General features: G+C 39.0%; 1 protein-coding gene across 2 annotated transcripts in view; it reads left to right on the top strand.

Annotated features, from left to right (window-relative positions):
- The window catches only part of LOC140199763 (syntaxin-binding protein 5-like), a 340,576-nt gene extending 326,515 nt beyond the window's left edge, over nucleotides 1–14,061 (top strand). For both annotated transcript variants that reach the window (XM_072262244.1, XM_072262243.1), the window contains 5 exons: nucleotides 1,430–1,790; nucleotides 3,264–3,429; nucleotides 7,605–7,716; nucleotides 8,522–8,742; nucleotides 13,143–14,061. In XM_072262244.1, the coding sequence (XP_072118345.1) occupies nucleotides 1,430–1,790; nucleotides 3,264–3,429; nucleotides 7,605–7,716; nucleotides 8,522–8,742; nucleotides 13,143–13,184 (902 nt within the window). In that variant the 3' untranslated portion in view covers nucleotides 13,185–14,061. The remainder of the gene's footprint in view (nucleotides 1–1,429; nucleotides 1,791–3,263; nucleotides 3,430–7,604; nucleotides 7,717–8,521; nucleotides 8,743–13,142) is intronic.
- The last annotated feature ends 1,693 nt before the right edge of the window (nucleotides 14,062–15,754 follow it).

Below are 15,754 nucleotides of genomic sequence, written 5' to 3'. Positions count from 1 at the left end.
TGGAGAGGGTACAGAGAAGATTCACTAGAATGATTCCAGGAATGAGAGGGTTAACATATGAGGAACGTTTGTCCGCTGTTTGACTGTATTCCTTGGAGTTTAGAAGAATGAGGGGAGACCTCATAGAAACATTTCGAATGTTGAAAGGCATGGACAGAGTGGATGTGGCAAAGTTGTTTCCCATGATGGGGGAGTCTAGTACGAGAAGCCATGACTTAAGGATTGAAGGGCACCCATTCAGAACAGAAAAGCGAAGAAATTTTTTTAGTCAGAGGGTGGTGAATCTATGGAACTTGTTGCCACGGGCAGCAGTGGAGGCCAAGTCATTGGGTGTATTTAAGGCAGAGATTGATAGTATCTGAGTAGCCAGGGCATCAAAAGTTATGGTGAGAAGGCGGGGGAGTGGGACTAAATGGGAGAATGGATCAGCTCATGATAAAATGGCGGAGTAGGCTCGATGGGCCGAATGGCCGACTTCTGCTCATTTGTCTTATGGTCTTAAGTGCTACACCTGCCCCTGCACCTCCTCCCTCTCTACCATTCAAAGCAGTCCCCCAGTCTACACCAGGTCTCACTGATGTAGAGAAGGTAATTACTGGATATGGTAGATGATCCTGACCAACTTGCAGGTAGTGTTGCTGCACCTTGAAATACTGTTTGGAACTCTGAACGGTGGTGAGAGAGGAAGTGAATGGGCAGGTGTAGCACTTCTTCTGCTGGCCGGGGTAAGTGCCTGGAGGGTGATCGGTGGAGAGCGATGAATGGACGAGGGAATCACAGACAGAGCATTCCCTGTAGAACGTGGAGAGTGTTTAGGATGTATACATACAGTTTGTTTGGTGGTAGGATCCCACTGAAGATAGTGGAAATTGCAGAGAGCGATGTGTTGGATGCAAGGCTCATGGGATGGTAGGTAAGGACAATAGGAACTACATCCCTGTTAAGGTGGCAGGCTGGGCATCTATGAAATGGAGGAGATGCAGCTGAGAACAGCATCAATGGTAGGGGAAGAGAAACCTCATTCTTTGGAGGCAGAGTATATCTCTGATGTTCTTTGGAAAAGGAGTAATACGTAGTGATATATCTTAGCAATAATTTGTCAGATGAACTGCATTTGGTAAAGGATATAGTTGTACCACTTGGATGCATACAGATTATCTTACACTCTGGATAGGATTAATGCTATAACTGAGAATGTTTAATGTTTTGATCAGTAATATTATGATTATGGATACATTTTAATAAAGTCTGGCTGATTGAATTGTTTGCAGAGTATTCTCCGAAGTCTGAGTTAAAACCAGATTATGTGGCATTACCTTAATTGCATTTGAGGCGCAGTTAAAAATAGGGAATCTATTAAAATTAATAAAATATGAGATTCCATGCAGCTCGTGACAATGTTATGACATACGGTTTTTGGATTTTTCAGGCACAGTGTTTATGTTGAAAGGAGCCATATTAACATTTTCCTCTTTGGATTCTGTGGGTGGTCTAATACATCCCCCATATGAGGTGTGGAGAGATCCAAACAGTGAAGATAAGGATGATAAAGGACGGAGAAGAAAGCTAGTAAAATTTTCACCATCTTCCTCTCAGGAGATGGCAGACCACCAATATGTAGTGCTCTGCTCTGAAAAACAAGCCAAACTCTATTCACTTCCTTCTCAGTGCTGTTTGTACGTACACAATATCACAGAAACTTCCTTTGTATTACGAGCAGATGTCGTAACAATGTGCAATAGTATCTGCCTGGCTTGCTTCTGTGCTAATGGACATATTATGACCTTAAGGTAACTTTCATGTACTGTAAGTGCATGATTTTTCCTTCATATTTTACTGTTTGTTTATTATTGTAAAGTTACACTTGTGAAATTTATAACTTATAATCAACAGGTAATTTTCTGTCATATCCCTCTTCTTTGCCAATCTCACCAAACTATAAATTACTTTGGAAACCAGAGGACATTTTATCATTCTGTCGTTGCTCTCTTTAGTTCATTTCGTAATGTTCTTACATAGCACTTACTTGTTTTGTACCTTAGTTTACTTGCATCTAAGAATTTTCTTTCTCCAAAGTTCATGTAACATCACTAATATTGCAAGAAGATAGACCATGTCCTCCATGCCAACACAGTTCCACTGCACATTAAGAGTTCCAGCCGTGCAACGAAGGATTGTTCTAATGCCATCCTTTACATTAGCACACACTTAAAGTCATGATGATTCATAAATTGTCTTTTCTTAGTTATCTTGTTACAATTGTGCCTACTGAAGATGAATCTCGGTACATTTCAGCATATTACTCACTGGGAACTAACTCACACGTTAAGAAACCATCCAGATCTTGTTCATAACCAAAGTGTCTTATTGCTAGCTTCTGGGTGCTTTGCTCTATTTTCCTCATTAGGCAGATTGTTCCCTTTTTGTGTTTGCATGTGATTCCATTTTTCCTCTGTTGATTAATGGGGCATTTAAAATCAGAACTTAGAAAATAGTCCACAGATCATGATTCATAATTGTAAGATACTGCATTACAAGTATTGTAAGTTATATGATAGTAAAGCAAAATAAAAAACAAATCCCATGAACACACATTTGGTCCATAACCTTCTGTGCCTTGCACTTCAAGCGCTTGTCCAGATGCTTCAGAAGTGCTGTGAGAATATCTGCCTGTACACTTTCTCCAGCATTCTACTCTGTGTGTGTGTATATATTTAAAAAACCCCCTCAGAACCCTTCTAAACCTACTACCTCTCTCTTTAAACCTATGCCCTCTTTGCCTTATATACCCCCAGCATGGGAAAAAAATCTTACTGTCTACCTTATCTATCCCCACGTAATATTGTATACCCGTGATAAGGCTGACCAGATGACATAATTGAATTTGAGTAATGAGGGCTTTTTAATCATAACTCGTGTTTCCAAAGGAATGTGCAGTAAATAAAGGTGAATGAAGACAGATAGAGGGGAAATAATCAACACACAGGACTCTGTGAGTTGCAGAGGACAGCAATTGCTAGAAACTTGAAATGAAAAGAGAATGCTGAAAATAATCAGCAGAACTTGGATAGTACATATGGAGGGAGAGAAGCTAAGTTAATGTTGTGGTTTACAGGATTACTGGTGAGCTATATGAAGGTCATCAGAAGCAATGAAACAAAAATAACTCTAGCTAACCTGTCATCACCTCCGATAGAATTGAAATGTTCTTTGGTGATCTTAAATTGCAATAAGTAACTTTTTATCATTTTTTTCAACTATAGCTTGCCAAGTCTTAGGCCATTGCTGGATGTAAACTACCTTCCTTTAACTGATATGAGAATAGCCCGGACTTTCTCCTTTACAAATGGTGGACAGGCTCTGTATCTGAGTTCACCCAGTGAAATCCAGCGAATCACCTACAGCCAGGAGATGTGTGAAAATCTTCAGGTGAGAATGCATCTCCATATATGAATTATTACTGTTGTTTGAGTGTTGGATAACTTGGACATTGTTTTTTAAATAAGTAAAGACTGAGAGCACATCACTAGGTGAAGATATGACTGAATTGTGCTGACTTTGACAGACCGTTCTTAGTGAACCATTGATGTTTGGTTTCTTTTGGGTAAGTAAGTCCGAGGCTTCCATAGACCAGCTCGAAGTCCAGTTCACGATGAATGATGCTTTCTAGTTGCACACTATAAACTGGACTCCACTTGAACTCCAGATGCAGTACATTAAGGTGCAAGGATGTTAAGCCAGGGAATTCGCCTTTGCTATTGTACACCAACCGGACCTGTCTAATTCATGTGAAAGAGTATTCCTGATCTGGAGATTAAGTAGAAAAAGGTAAATGAACTCATGTTTTAAGAAATATATTGGTGCTTAAATAATTTTTTAATATAATTTTAATAATTTAGACTTTTATTACTTTAATGTTTTGAATTTCTTAATTTGTTTTATTTTGCAATTAACAATTTAAAACATTACCAGTTTTTAAATGTCTCTAAGGAGAGGCTCTGACCCCAGCTTTGCCACCTGCCCAAGGCAGTCTGGGGTGGCAGGGCTTCATCAATTCTCATCGACAGTTTGGATCTGTATGGCAGTAAGTCCTTATGACACTTCCTGGGTATAGGACATCAGTCTGACTTTAGAAAGTCTGAATAACCCAAGTAGGTGTGACCAAACAGCAGTCTTTACAAAATTCAGTTTAGTTGCATTTCTTATTTTGTTTTATTTTGCAATTAACAATTTCAAACATTACCAGTTTTTAAACATCTCTAATGAGAGGCTCTGACCCTAGCTTTGCCACCTGTCCAAGGCAAGGCACAATCCAGGAGTGTGTGCTTAGCCCACTGCTCTACTCTCTATGTACACATGACTGTGTGGCTAGGCATTGTTCAAACACCATCTATAAATTTGCTGATGATACAACCGTTGTTGGTAGAATCTCGGGTGGTGATGAGAGGGCGTACAGAGTGAGATATGCCAACTAGTGGAGTGGTGCCACAGCAACAACCTGGCACTCAACGTCAGTAAGAAGAAAGAGCTGATTGTGGACTTCAGGAAGGGTAAGATGAAGGAACACATACCAATCCTCACAGAGGGATCAGAAGTGGAGAGAGTGAGCAGCTTCAAGTTCCTGGGTGTCAGGATCTCTGAGAATCTAACCTGGTCCCAACATATCGATGCAGTTATAAAGAAGGCAAGACGGCGGCTGTACTTCATTAGAGTTTGAAGAGATTTGGTATGTCAACAAATACACTTGAAAACTTCTATAGATGTACTGTGGAGAGCATTCTGATAGGGTGCATCACTGTCTACTGCGGGGGGGTGGGGGTGGCTACTGCACAAGACTGAGAGAAGCTGCAGAGGGTCGTAAATTTAGTCGGTTCCATCTTGGGCACTAGCCTACAAAGTACTCAGGACATCTTCAGGGAGCGGTGTCTCAGAAAGGCAGCATCTATTATTAAGGACGTTCAGCTCCCAGGGCATGCTGTTTTCTCTCTGTTACCATCAAGTAGGAGGTACAGAAGCTTGAAGGCACACACTCAGCAATTCAGGAACAGCTTCTTCCCCTCTACTGTCCGATTCCTAAATGGAAATTGAGCCCTTGGACACTACCTCACTTTTTTAAATATACACTATTTCTGTTTTTGCACATTTTTTAATCTATTCAATATACATATACTGTAATTGATTTACTCACTATTTTTTTTCACTTCTGTATTATGTATTGCATTGAACTGCTGCTGCTGAGTTAACAAATTTCACGTCATGTGCCGGTGATAATAAACCTGATTCCCATTCAGCCCTTCGTTATTTTTCAGGGACTTTAATACTGAAGTTTGAATAATTGCAAAACAGTCTAGATATTGTAATAGGTGGTGTTTATATTATTCAGTTTTAATTCAAATCAAATGATTCAGTGAAACATTATGGTGCTTGAAAATCCATGGTATGAATCACATGGTCATCACCACCAATGGAAGTCACCCTCAGAGACTAAGGCCCAAATGGCAAATTCGGGAATAGGAATTCAAGGGCACTCATCGGGAGATCAGCAGTGGAAAGAGTGAGCAGTTTCACGTTCCAGGGTGTGAACATCTCAGAAGGTCTAATCTGGGCAAATGTATTGATCCAATTGCAAAGAAGGCACAACAGCTCTATCATGGGCACCAGCTTCCCTAACATCGAGGACATCTTCAAAAGGTGATGCCGCAGAAAGGTGACATCCATCATTAAGGATGCCCATCATCCAGGGCATGCCCTCTTCTCATTGCTACCATCATGGAGAAGGTAGAGGAGCTTGAAGACAGACATTCAACATTTTAGGAAGAGCTTTTTCCCCTCTGCCATCAAACTTCTGAATGGACAATGAATCTGTGTACACCACCTCACTAGTTTTATTTTGCTCTCTGTTTGCTCTACTACTTTAATTTATACTATGTGTGTGTATATATATTTGTAATTTATAGTTTTTAAAATTACGTATTGCACTGCTGCAAAAGAAAATCTTTAATTCGCCACATATGCCATTATACCTAATTCTATAATACAACCTTATGAAAACATAAGCTTGTATTATATTTCATAATAAAAGATTATATATGAAGTAATATTGAAGATTCTGCTACCTTTGTGCTAAGAAGTAACATTTGATACTTAAAGTTTTTTGTTGAATTCTCCACATGAAGAGTTATTGCAATTTCTGAGATGGAATTGTTGTTTCTAGCTTCTAGCCTGCAGTGTTCAGTTCTTGTTTCATAGGGTGCAGCAGTTAGAACTGCAACTTCCCACTAGTATTAATGTGCATTGCACCACTTCCAATGAACTCAGCTTCATGCACTTTCTGCAGACTTGCCAATTATTTGCTGGCTAGATAATTTAGCAATTGTGATGTATTTTGCACATAAAAGTAAGAAAATCTCCGGTCACCAGCTTGTCTTCTATTTATGGGGCCCATTTCTTTCCTCAATGTAGTATCCAGTTTGACACCATTCTTGTCAAAGTGCCTACTGCTGTATTAGGAAAAGCAGCAGAGTTTAAAACAATTTGGTAGGCAGATCATCATTATGTTTAATCAGCACACACACTAATTTGACAGTGACCACATTGTCAGAGCTCAGTAATGCAGTTAACACAGCGATATGCTGTATAAGTGATCTAAAGATCCTAAAATAGTGACAATAAGCTCTTCTGCATGCTATTGAGGACTGTAACACCATAGAGGGATGTTTCAGTATTTCTCATCTCCCTACAACCAGTGGTCAATGTGTTGTTTTCAGTTTATATCTGTAGGTCTCTGAGGCTTTGAGCTAGGAGCTCTCACTAAGGAAGCTGAGTTTACTACACCCTTTCAACTGCCTTTATTTGTTTCATGAAGATCAGGTTTCCCCGTCTCTACAGTTTAATTGCTACAGATGGTCTCTCACGAGGGCCCTCAGTTAACATTTTCAGACTCCTGAGAGTCTACACCGCATACAATCGCTCTTGGTCCCACAGTGAAGGAAGCTCACCAATGCCTCTTCTTTCTGAGAAGGCTGAGGAGAGCAGGACTTTGCACAACGCATCACTGGCACCAGCCTACCCGCCATCAAGAACAGATAAACAGAAAGGTACCATAAAAGAGCCAGTAACATCATGAAGGATCCCACCCACCCTACTCATGGACTCCCACCAATCCTTGTAGAGGTTTATCTGTTAGTCACATGGCTATAATCCTTTTAGGCATGTCTTTGGAGGTCTCAGATCACCTGTGGATAAAGGACCTTTACTCTTCTCCACAAATCCCTCACAGTATTTTTAGAAAATTATTATTATTATCTGCCTCTCCTATTATGTCGCAAATACCCCAAAATTAACTTCACAGCCTTTTTTTTAAGCTATGATGTACATCTGGTTTAAAATGTAAGCTGGCTGGAAATAATGCTATTATTTGTAACGTAAGCACAACAATCCATCACGATGCATTTAAATTGATGCCTCCAGCCCAACAACCTTGTTTCTAGATTATGACTAACTGTAGTAATTTCAATAAGATGACAAAATTGGTACATTTTATGATACCTTCCTTTCCATAAATCTTGACATTGTTAGCTCTAATGATTCATTTCTTTTTTCAGGAAATGCTGGGAGATTTGTTTACTCCTATTGAAACTCCGGAGGCCCAGAACAGAGGGTTTTTAAAGGGGTTGTTTGGAGGAAGTGGACAGACATTTGATAGAGAAGAGTTATGTAAGTTACTGAGAAGATAGTGTAATGTGCCACTACAGACACCACACAATAGTCATAAGTTAACTTGTGTTCCTTCAGACTAGTTTTTGATCAGGCATAAATTCTCTTTTGTCCATTTTGCCTGTGGCATTTAGGGCAGCAATGAATGTCCTCCATCTCTGCTGGTGTTCACAGATCCCTTCATCGTGTCGGTAGCTTCTTCTCGGTTTTCACGATTGTCAGTCGTGCAAGTCCCTCTGGGACTTCCCCACAACAAGGCAGGCACAATTGATAGCATTTATTTAGTGTGGTGAATGTAGTGTCCAAATTCATTGCCTTTACCATAATATGCTGGAAGGTAATTTCCCTCAACAAGTTTTATGCCAATTTACCTTCAGCTCCTCTTCAGGCAAAATAGATATATTAAAAACATGAGCTATTTAATACTTAAGTAGGTAAGAGAATAGTATTAAAAGACTTCTTTTGCATGAAGTGCTTTCAAAGTACAGAAAAATCTCATCAGTGTTCTTGGAGCAAATGTTTTGAGGGAAATTTAACATTTTCATATTACGTATGAGATGTATCCTAAGAAGTGATTTTAGTGCAAGATAACAAATCATAAAAAAGTTAAGTTGGTTTTGCAGCATCTTCCTCAAGTAGTATTGTCCTCTGAAAGAACTATGGAAAATTTGAAATCCTAGTATATTTTACAGCTTTCTAGTCAAAAAATGCAGATGACTGAGCTTATTTCCTGTTAGACTAAAAATATGAAAGCAAATAATAATTTAATATTTTTTATATTTGTTTTGGCTTTTCCTTTGTCAAGTTGGAGAGGCTTCAGCAGGCAAGGCATCTCGAACGCTTGCCCAGCACATCCCTGGACCTGGTGGACTTGAAGGGGTTAAGGGTGCTGCATCTGGAGTTGTTGGCGATCTAGCCCGTGCTCGTATTGCTTTGGATGAACGTGGACAGAGACTAGGGGAATTGGAAGAGCGAACTGCTGCTATGATGGCAAGCGCAGAGACCTTCTCCAAACATGCACATGAGGTAAAAAGCATTTGATTCTATCAACAGCAATAGACACAAATGCTAGGGGAGCTCAGCAATTCGGGCAGCACCAATGGAAATGAATAAACAGTCAACGTTTTGGGCCGAGACCCTTCTTCATGTCCATTCATTACCATGGATGCTGCTTGGCAGCTGTTCCTCCAGCATTGTCTGTGTGTTGCTTTGGATTTCCAGCATCTCTCATGTTTATGATTCTATCAAGAATTTTTGCCTTTGGAATTTATCTGCATCCTGTGAGCATTCAAAAACATATTTATGTCCTAATCTTCCACATGGTGTGTTATTCTCGTAAGCTGAATTATACTTTATACTTTATTGTCGCCAAACAATTGATACTAGAACATACAATCATCACAGCGATATTTGATTCTGCGCTTTCGCTCCCTGGATTACAAATATTAAATATTAAAAATAGTAAAAATTAGTAAATATAAAAATGTAAATTATAAATCATAAATAGAAAATAGAAAAATGGAAGGTAAGGTAGTGCAAAAAAACCGAGAGGCAGGTCCGGATATTTGGAGGGTACGGCCCAGATCCGGTTCAGGATCCGTTCAGCAGTGTTATCACAGTTGGAAAGAAGCTGTTGCCAAATCTGGCCGTATGAGTCTTCAAGCTCCTGAGCCTTCTCCTGGAGGGAAGAGGGACGAAAAGTGTGTTGAATTATCCTGGAAGAGCACCAAATGTGAACGGTTGTACCTCTCCAAGGAGAAGGAATTATTAAAGACATTATGATCTCTACATGTTGTAGTTTTGCAAACTCAGCAAGAAAACATTGTCTGTTCTCTAACCCATAAACAGTCCATAATTATTTACATTCACTTTAAACTCTGCCACCTGCCACACATCCCTCCCGCAGCACTCCACCCTCACCATTCCCAACATCTTTTGCTCCCGCCAGATTTACAAACTTGCTCTGTGCTCCATGTTGACAAATACAGTACTGTGCAAACATCTTGGGCTCCCTAGCTATATAGATGTGTCTGAGACTTTTGTACAGTTCTGGTCACCACAACACACAACAGATGTGATTACACCAGTGAAATAAAGAGTAATTTATCAGTTATACTGGTGAAACCAAGACTAGTGAAACATTACCATATGGAATATTTGGATAAGCAATGATTATGTTGTATGGAAAAGAGAAGTCTAAAAATAGACTTAACGAAGGTATGTAAAATTATGAGAGATCTAGACAGAATAAACGGGAAAGATTCATTTTCCATTACAGGTGGGTAAAATGCCAGAAAGAAGGTAAATTTTAAGAATTATTAGAACAGTTAGAGGGGAGGTATATCTTTACATAAAATCATTATGATATGAAGCTTACAACATGAAGAGGTGGCTTAGTAAAACCCTCCTTATATTTTAAAAGTACTTGATATATACTTGAAGAGCCACACCTATAAGAATCTGGAACTAATCTCAGAAAATGAATTAACATTAAAAAAATTGGAGCTGGAGTCGACCATCTGGATCTTAAAACTTGCTCTGCCTTTAATTGAGATAATGGTTGAAATTCTATCTCAACATCATTTGTCTGCATATTCCATATCCCTCATTTCACTTAATGTTGAGAAATCTATTGTTTATTATCTAAGTTATCAAACTCAATGGTGTGGCCTCCACCGCCCTCTGATGCGCGGGTTTCCAAAGATTCCAGTGATTCACCATCCCCTGAGTTTTCTTCTGATCATTTCTCCTGATCAAGGTCCAAAATAACTTGCCCCTCATTCAGTTGCAAGTTTATCCCCTGCACAGCAGCATGAAGCAAGGGGGAATGCAGTGATTTACAACGTGTCCCTGCACAGCAGCATGAAGCAAGGGGGAATGCAGTGATTTACAACGTGTTCCTGCACAGCAGCATGAAGCAAGGGGGAATGCAGTGATTTACAACGTGTTCCTGCACAGCAGCATGAAGCAAGGGGGAATGCAGTGATTTACAACGTGTTCCTGCACAGCAGTGGATTTCACCACATCCCCAGCACGGCATCACTCAGCCATTGTCGTTGTTCAGGTGCAGAAGGCTCCCTGAGTTTGGTCAGGAGCACTTGAACAAATCAGCTCTCAGCGGGATATTTGTGTACAATCAAAACACTGAAGAAGCCAGAAATTGAAAATAAAAACAAATTGTTGGAAGCATTCTGTAGGTTGAACAGTGTCTGTGAAAAGAGGAATTGGATTGGTGTATTATTTTCCATATACTGGACTGAGATATAGTGAAAAACTTTTGTTTGAATACTAATCTGACAGATAATTCTAAACGTAAGTACCTGGATGTAGTAAAAATGAAAACAGGATGCTGAATATAGGTTACAGTTACAAATAAAGTGCAGTGTGGGTAGACAAACAAAGCACAAGGGCCATTGTATTTGGGAGACTGAGTTCATCTTTTAGCATTTGAGGCATCCATTTAAAAGTCTGATAACCGTGGTATGTTCTCTCAAGCTGGTGTAGCTACCGTCCAATGGGAGAGGAGACAAAAGAGATTCACTGTGGTGGGACGGTCCTTGATTATGTTGGCTAATTTCCTGAAATGAAGACAGGATCATTGGGAGGGGTGGCTGGTTTATGTAATGGACTGGGCTGCATTCACGACTCAGGACAAATTGTTGGTGATATTATACCTAGGAAATTGAAGCTCTGAGCAGTCTCTTCCTCAACACCAATGATACAAGGTGCTACAGTTCAGGTTTTTCCATTAAGGCTTCACCCTCTGAGTGTTTCTTTTCCATTATTACTTGTGGATTACTAGTCTAGCAACATAAGCACTACCACTGTAGAATGGATATTTCTATTTCAATTGTCAAAACTGAGGTCAATTGCCTTCTCTGTCATATGTTTTACGTGATCCTTCACTTCTAAGAATATCTTTATATATTAATAATGTTATTTTATATATAAGTGTTTTATATGCCAGATTTTTATCTGCAGTGTGATTATATCAGTTCTGTAAAATGCTTTTGAAAGGCATTTTCTGCATTCCACTTCCAATTCAATTTTTCCTGCAAAATATGAATTATAATATTAATATAGCAAAACAATAATGAAATAATAGCCAAAATATGAATTATCAGATAATTTAAGCATTGTTAAAATGACTAGATTATATTGTGAAATAATAATGTTGAAATGTTCATTTATCTGCATATGGCAGTTAATCTTTTGCCATTATATTGACGGCATATGTTTTGTTTTCAAAGAGCATCAAATGATTGTTCCCAGATCTCATATACTGGCTTATTAAAATAAGGCAATATATTAGATTTGAGAACATGAAAATCCATTACAATCACTATGCTTACTAGTAGCTACTGCCAGCATGAAAAAAAAGTATATTGTTACATCCCAGTTCAAAAAGTAGTTTTGATTTGTCCCTCTGATACCCCTTGCCCATCCTCTGGGTTCCCCCCCCCCGCCTTGTCTTTCTCCCTGGGCCTCCTGTCCCACGATCCTGTCATATCCCCTTTGCCAATCACCTGTCCAGCTCTTGGCTCCATCCCTCCCCCTCCTGTCTTCTCCTATCATTTTAGATCTCCCCCTCCCCCTCCCACTTTCAAATCTCTTGCTAGCTCTTCCTTCAGTTAGTCCTGACGAAGGGTCTCGGCCTGAAACGTCGACTGCACCTCTTCCTAGAGATGCTGCCTGGCCTGCTGCGTTCACCAGCAACTTTGATGTGTTGTTTGATTTGAATTGTTTTCCTTTGCTTTACACTTGAGGACAAACCTACTTTCTGGGCAAAAGCAAGTAAAATGAAGAGGACTTGGGTGCTATTGAGCTATCACTGAGGCTGAGAATGCCAGGAACGATGCAGACAACACAGTATAAAGTGCATCAGATGGAAGTCATGTCACGGGACTGGCTTCTTGTTTCACCTGGCAGTAATGGAGACTGAGGAAGGGGCGCACGGTAATGAACAGCTTTTATCCATGCATCTAGTCCACTCAAATTGCAGAGAAGAACGTGGATGTGAAGTTCTGGGGTTAGTTATAAAATGTTGATTACTTTCATAGGAGAAGCAGATGAAACCTAGGAGTTTTTGTGCTGCAATACTGATGTATTTGTATTGTAATTCTTTCTCCTCATCTAGACACAAGTTCCTTCCACTGGGTATTTCTGCACTAAAGCTAGGTATACAATACTGATATGAACCCAGAAATGTAGGTGAATTCAATTCTGGCATATTGAAAGAAATTTCAGAAATTTTATCTTCATAATACTCCCAGCTAGAGGGGAATGGAACTAATTTCTCCTTAGTCTGAAATGGATGAATACCATCTCTGTAAACGTTCTTTTATGTGCAATCATAGTCATCTTCTGTCATTGAATTGCTAATTGCTAATAATGTCTTACTTGGATATTTTTTTCTCCTTTTTCAGTTGATGCTCAAATGCAGAGATAAGAAGTGGTATCAGTTCTGAAGACTACAAGAACAGTTAACTATGCGTTAATTCAATAATGCCATTCAGGGAAATGGATGTTGTCTCCTTCTATTGGTTGCCAGAAAGGAAATGGCTTTTCTCCTCCAAAACTCCTATTCTCAAAAACAATATGAAAAATAACATGAATCCTGTTTCCACAAATGAAAGAACAAAAGCTGAATACGAGGTCTCAGTCCATTGAGACTAGGATTTTATCCTTGAAGCTTATGTTTCCATTTCACCCAAATGCAATAGACGACTCACATTTTATTTAAAAAGAGCTTTTTCCTCACTCAGTATGGAAAGGCAACCCGGTAGCAACTTGTACAGATTTGAATGATAATGCTCTTATAGAAAAAGTACTTTAATACCTTGCATGGAAAAAATATCATCCTTATGATAAACAAAAGCATGTTATTATTGGAGATGGGAGGGGATGGATTTCATTTCTAGCTTTGACAGAATACAAAGAGAAAACAAGAAAAATATTTCTATTTTTAAATCTGCATAGCAAAGCCATGTGAACTGCAACAGAGAATTGACTGTTTGATGGCCGAATGAATGAATGATTGGATGTGCTGTTCAACAAACTGGAAACTGTTGAATACCAGATAACCTGGCAGTGAATCTTTAAATTTCATTAAAACTTCCCTTAGCTACAAATTCTGCTTTGCATTAGCATATTGCTCTGGTATGATAAAGAATATGCAGCATGATTGATGTTAATTACAATAGAGCAGAAGGTCAAACCATTAGATTTGTTTCTTGATTACTCTGTTACAGGTGTAATGAATATTTCTTTGAGAACTTGGGCAAACTGGAGTCTACCTAATTGTCAGTGTTTTTTCTCTGCAAGCATTTATATGGGAAACGGTCATTATCAGGTTGCAGAAGGTTATGTACTTTGAGGAGTTGGATAATTTATGGGACAAGAGGCAAACATTCCATTGCATCCCACTCTCCTTCACAACTAACATAATCTCAGTTTATGCCGTGTGGATTGGTTGGAAGAAAATAGGAGGAAGAACCTTGATTAATTTTAAATTAGAACCTCTCTGTAGCATTAACTTGTGCACAAATCAAGTATTAATCATATATCTCAAAAGAAACTGGCATTGTTCACTCCATGGCTCCGTATACGTATAATCCTGTACTGATGACCAAAACATAAAGTAAACTATGGCCGATTCTGGAATGTTTCCAGCATTTTCTGTTTTGATCACTGATGCAAAGACAGAGAGATGCTTGCATCTCTTTGCTCTCAAGAGCTTTGACTACTCACCAATACAAACGTCCCACAGTAAATCTAGTAAGCACTGATAATGTACTATTTTACATTCAGTGACACAGATGTGGAATACATCTGTTTTGCTATGTCTCCAAAGTACACAGTTCAACAGAGCTCATGTTATTAGATCTACAAATAAGAACTGTACATAGTGCATTCTCTCCAATATCAACATCACAGTTTTGATACACTCTTGGCAGTTAATTACAATTTACATTGCTGCCAGCATGCTTTATAACTGGAAGCACTGACGGATTACTTGATGGTTCTTTATTTCTAACAATCCATTTACAAGATAAATCCTGTGAATATCCCAGTTAATCTGGGCAACGATAGCCAGAACTAAATGACCCATCACTATTTATATAGAGTGTGATTGTCAAAATTATGTACTCTGTTGTGGACTTCTTGTCTGATATGTGGTGATTTTTGTTTTTTAAATGTTGGGCAATCTGTGCCAATTTCATTTTAATCTCTGACATAAAAGTTAGGGTTTGTATTTGTGCCTCGTGTTAAATGTTACAGTGTTTTTACTTGATCTTTTGTAACACTGGCATTCACAGATTTACTTTAGATAAGACCATAAGATTTAGAAGCAGAATTAGACCATTCGACCGATCAAGTCTATCCGCCATTCCATCATGGCTGATTTATTATCCCTCTCAATCCCATTCCCCTGCCTTATCCCTGTAACTTTTGACACCCTGATTACCCAAAAAGCTATCAACCTCTGCCTTAAATATACCCAATGAACTGGGCTGCACAGCTATTTGCGGCAATGAATTCCACAGATTCACCACCCTCTGGCTAAAGAAATTATTCCTCATCTCAGTTCTAAATGGACGCCCCTCAATTCTGAGGCTGTGCTCTCTTGTCCTAGACTCCCCCACTAGAGGAAACATCCTCCCCAAATCCACTCTATCCATACCTTTCAATATTTGATAGGTTTCATTCTTTCAAACTCCAGCGGATACAAGCCCAGAGCAATCAAATGTTTCTCATACGTTAACTCTTTCATTCCTCAGATTTTTCTCGTGAACCTTCCTGTGGATCTCCAGTTCAGCACATCTTTTCTTAGATAAGCGGCCTAAAACTGCTTATAATACTCCAAGTGCAGTCTGACCAAAAATGTGGTTTCCACAAATGTTGAGAATATAGTGGTTTACAATATTTACAATCATGAATTACAATATTTAACTCTTTAATTTTATAGAAGAATATGCAGAGAAAAGCTTTCAACTCTAATGATTATGTAGAATTAAATTAAGCTAGTTTTTTTCCT

The sequence above is a fragment of the Mobula birostris genome, chromosome 6, assembly GCF_030028105.1.
Source record: "Mobula birostris isolate sMobBir1 chromosome 6, sMobBir1.hap1, whole genome shotgun sequence".
In the NCBI taxonomy this organism is placed as follows: Eukaryota; Metazoa; Chordata; class Chondrichthyes; order Myliobatiformes; family Myliobatidae; genus Mobula; species Mobula birostris.
The sequence above is the reverse complement of the archived record's forward strand: the minus strand, read 5'-3'. Positions and strand labels throughout refer to the sequence as shown.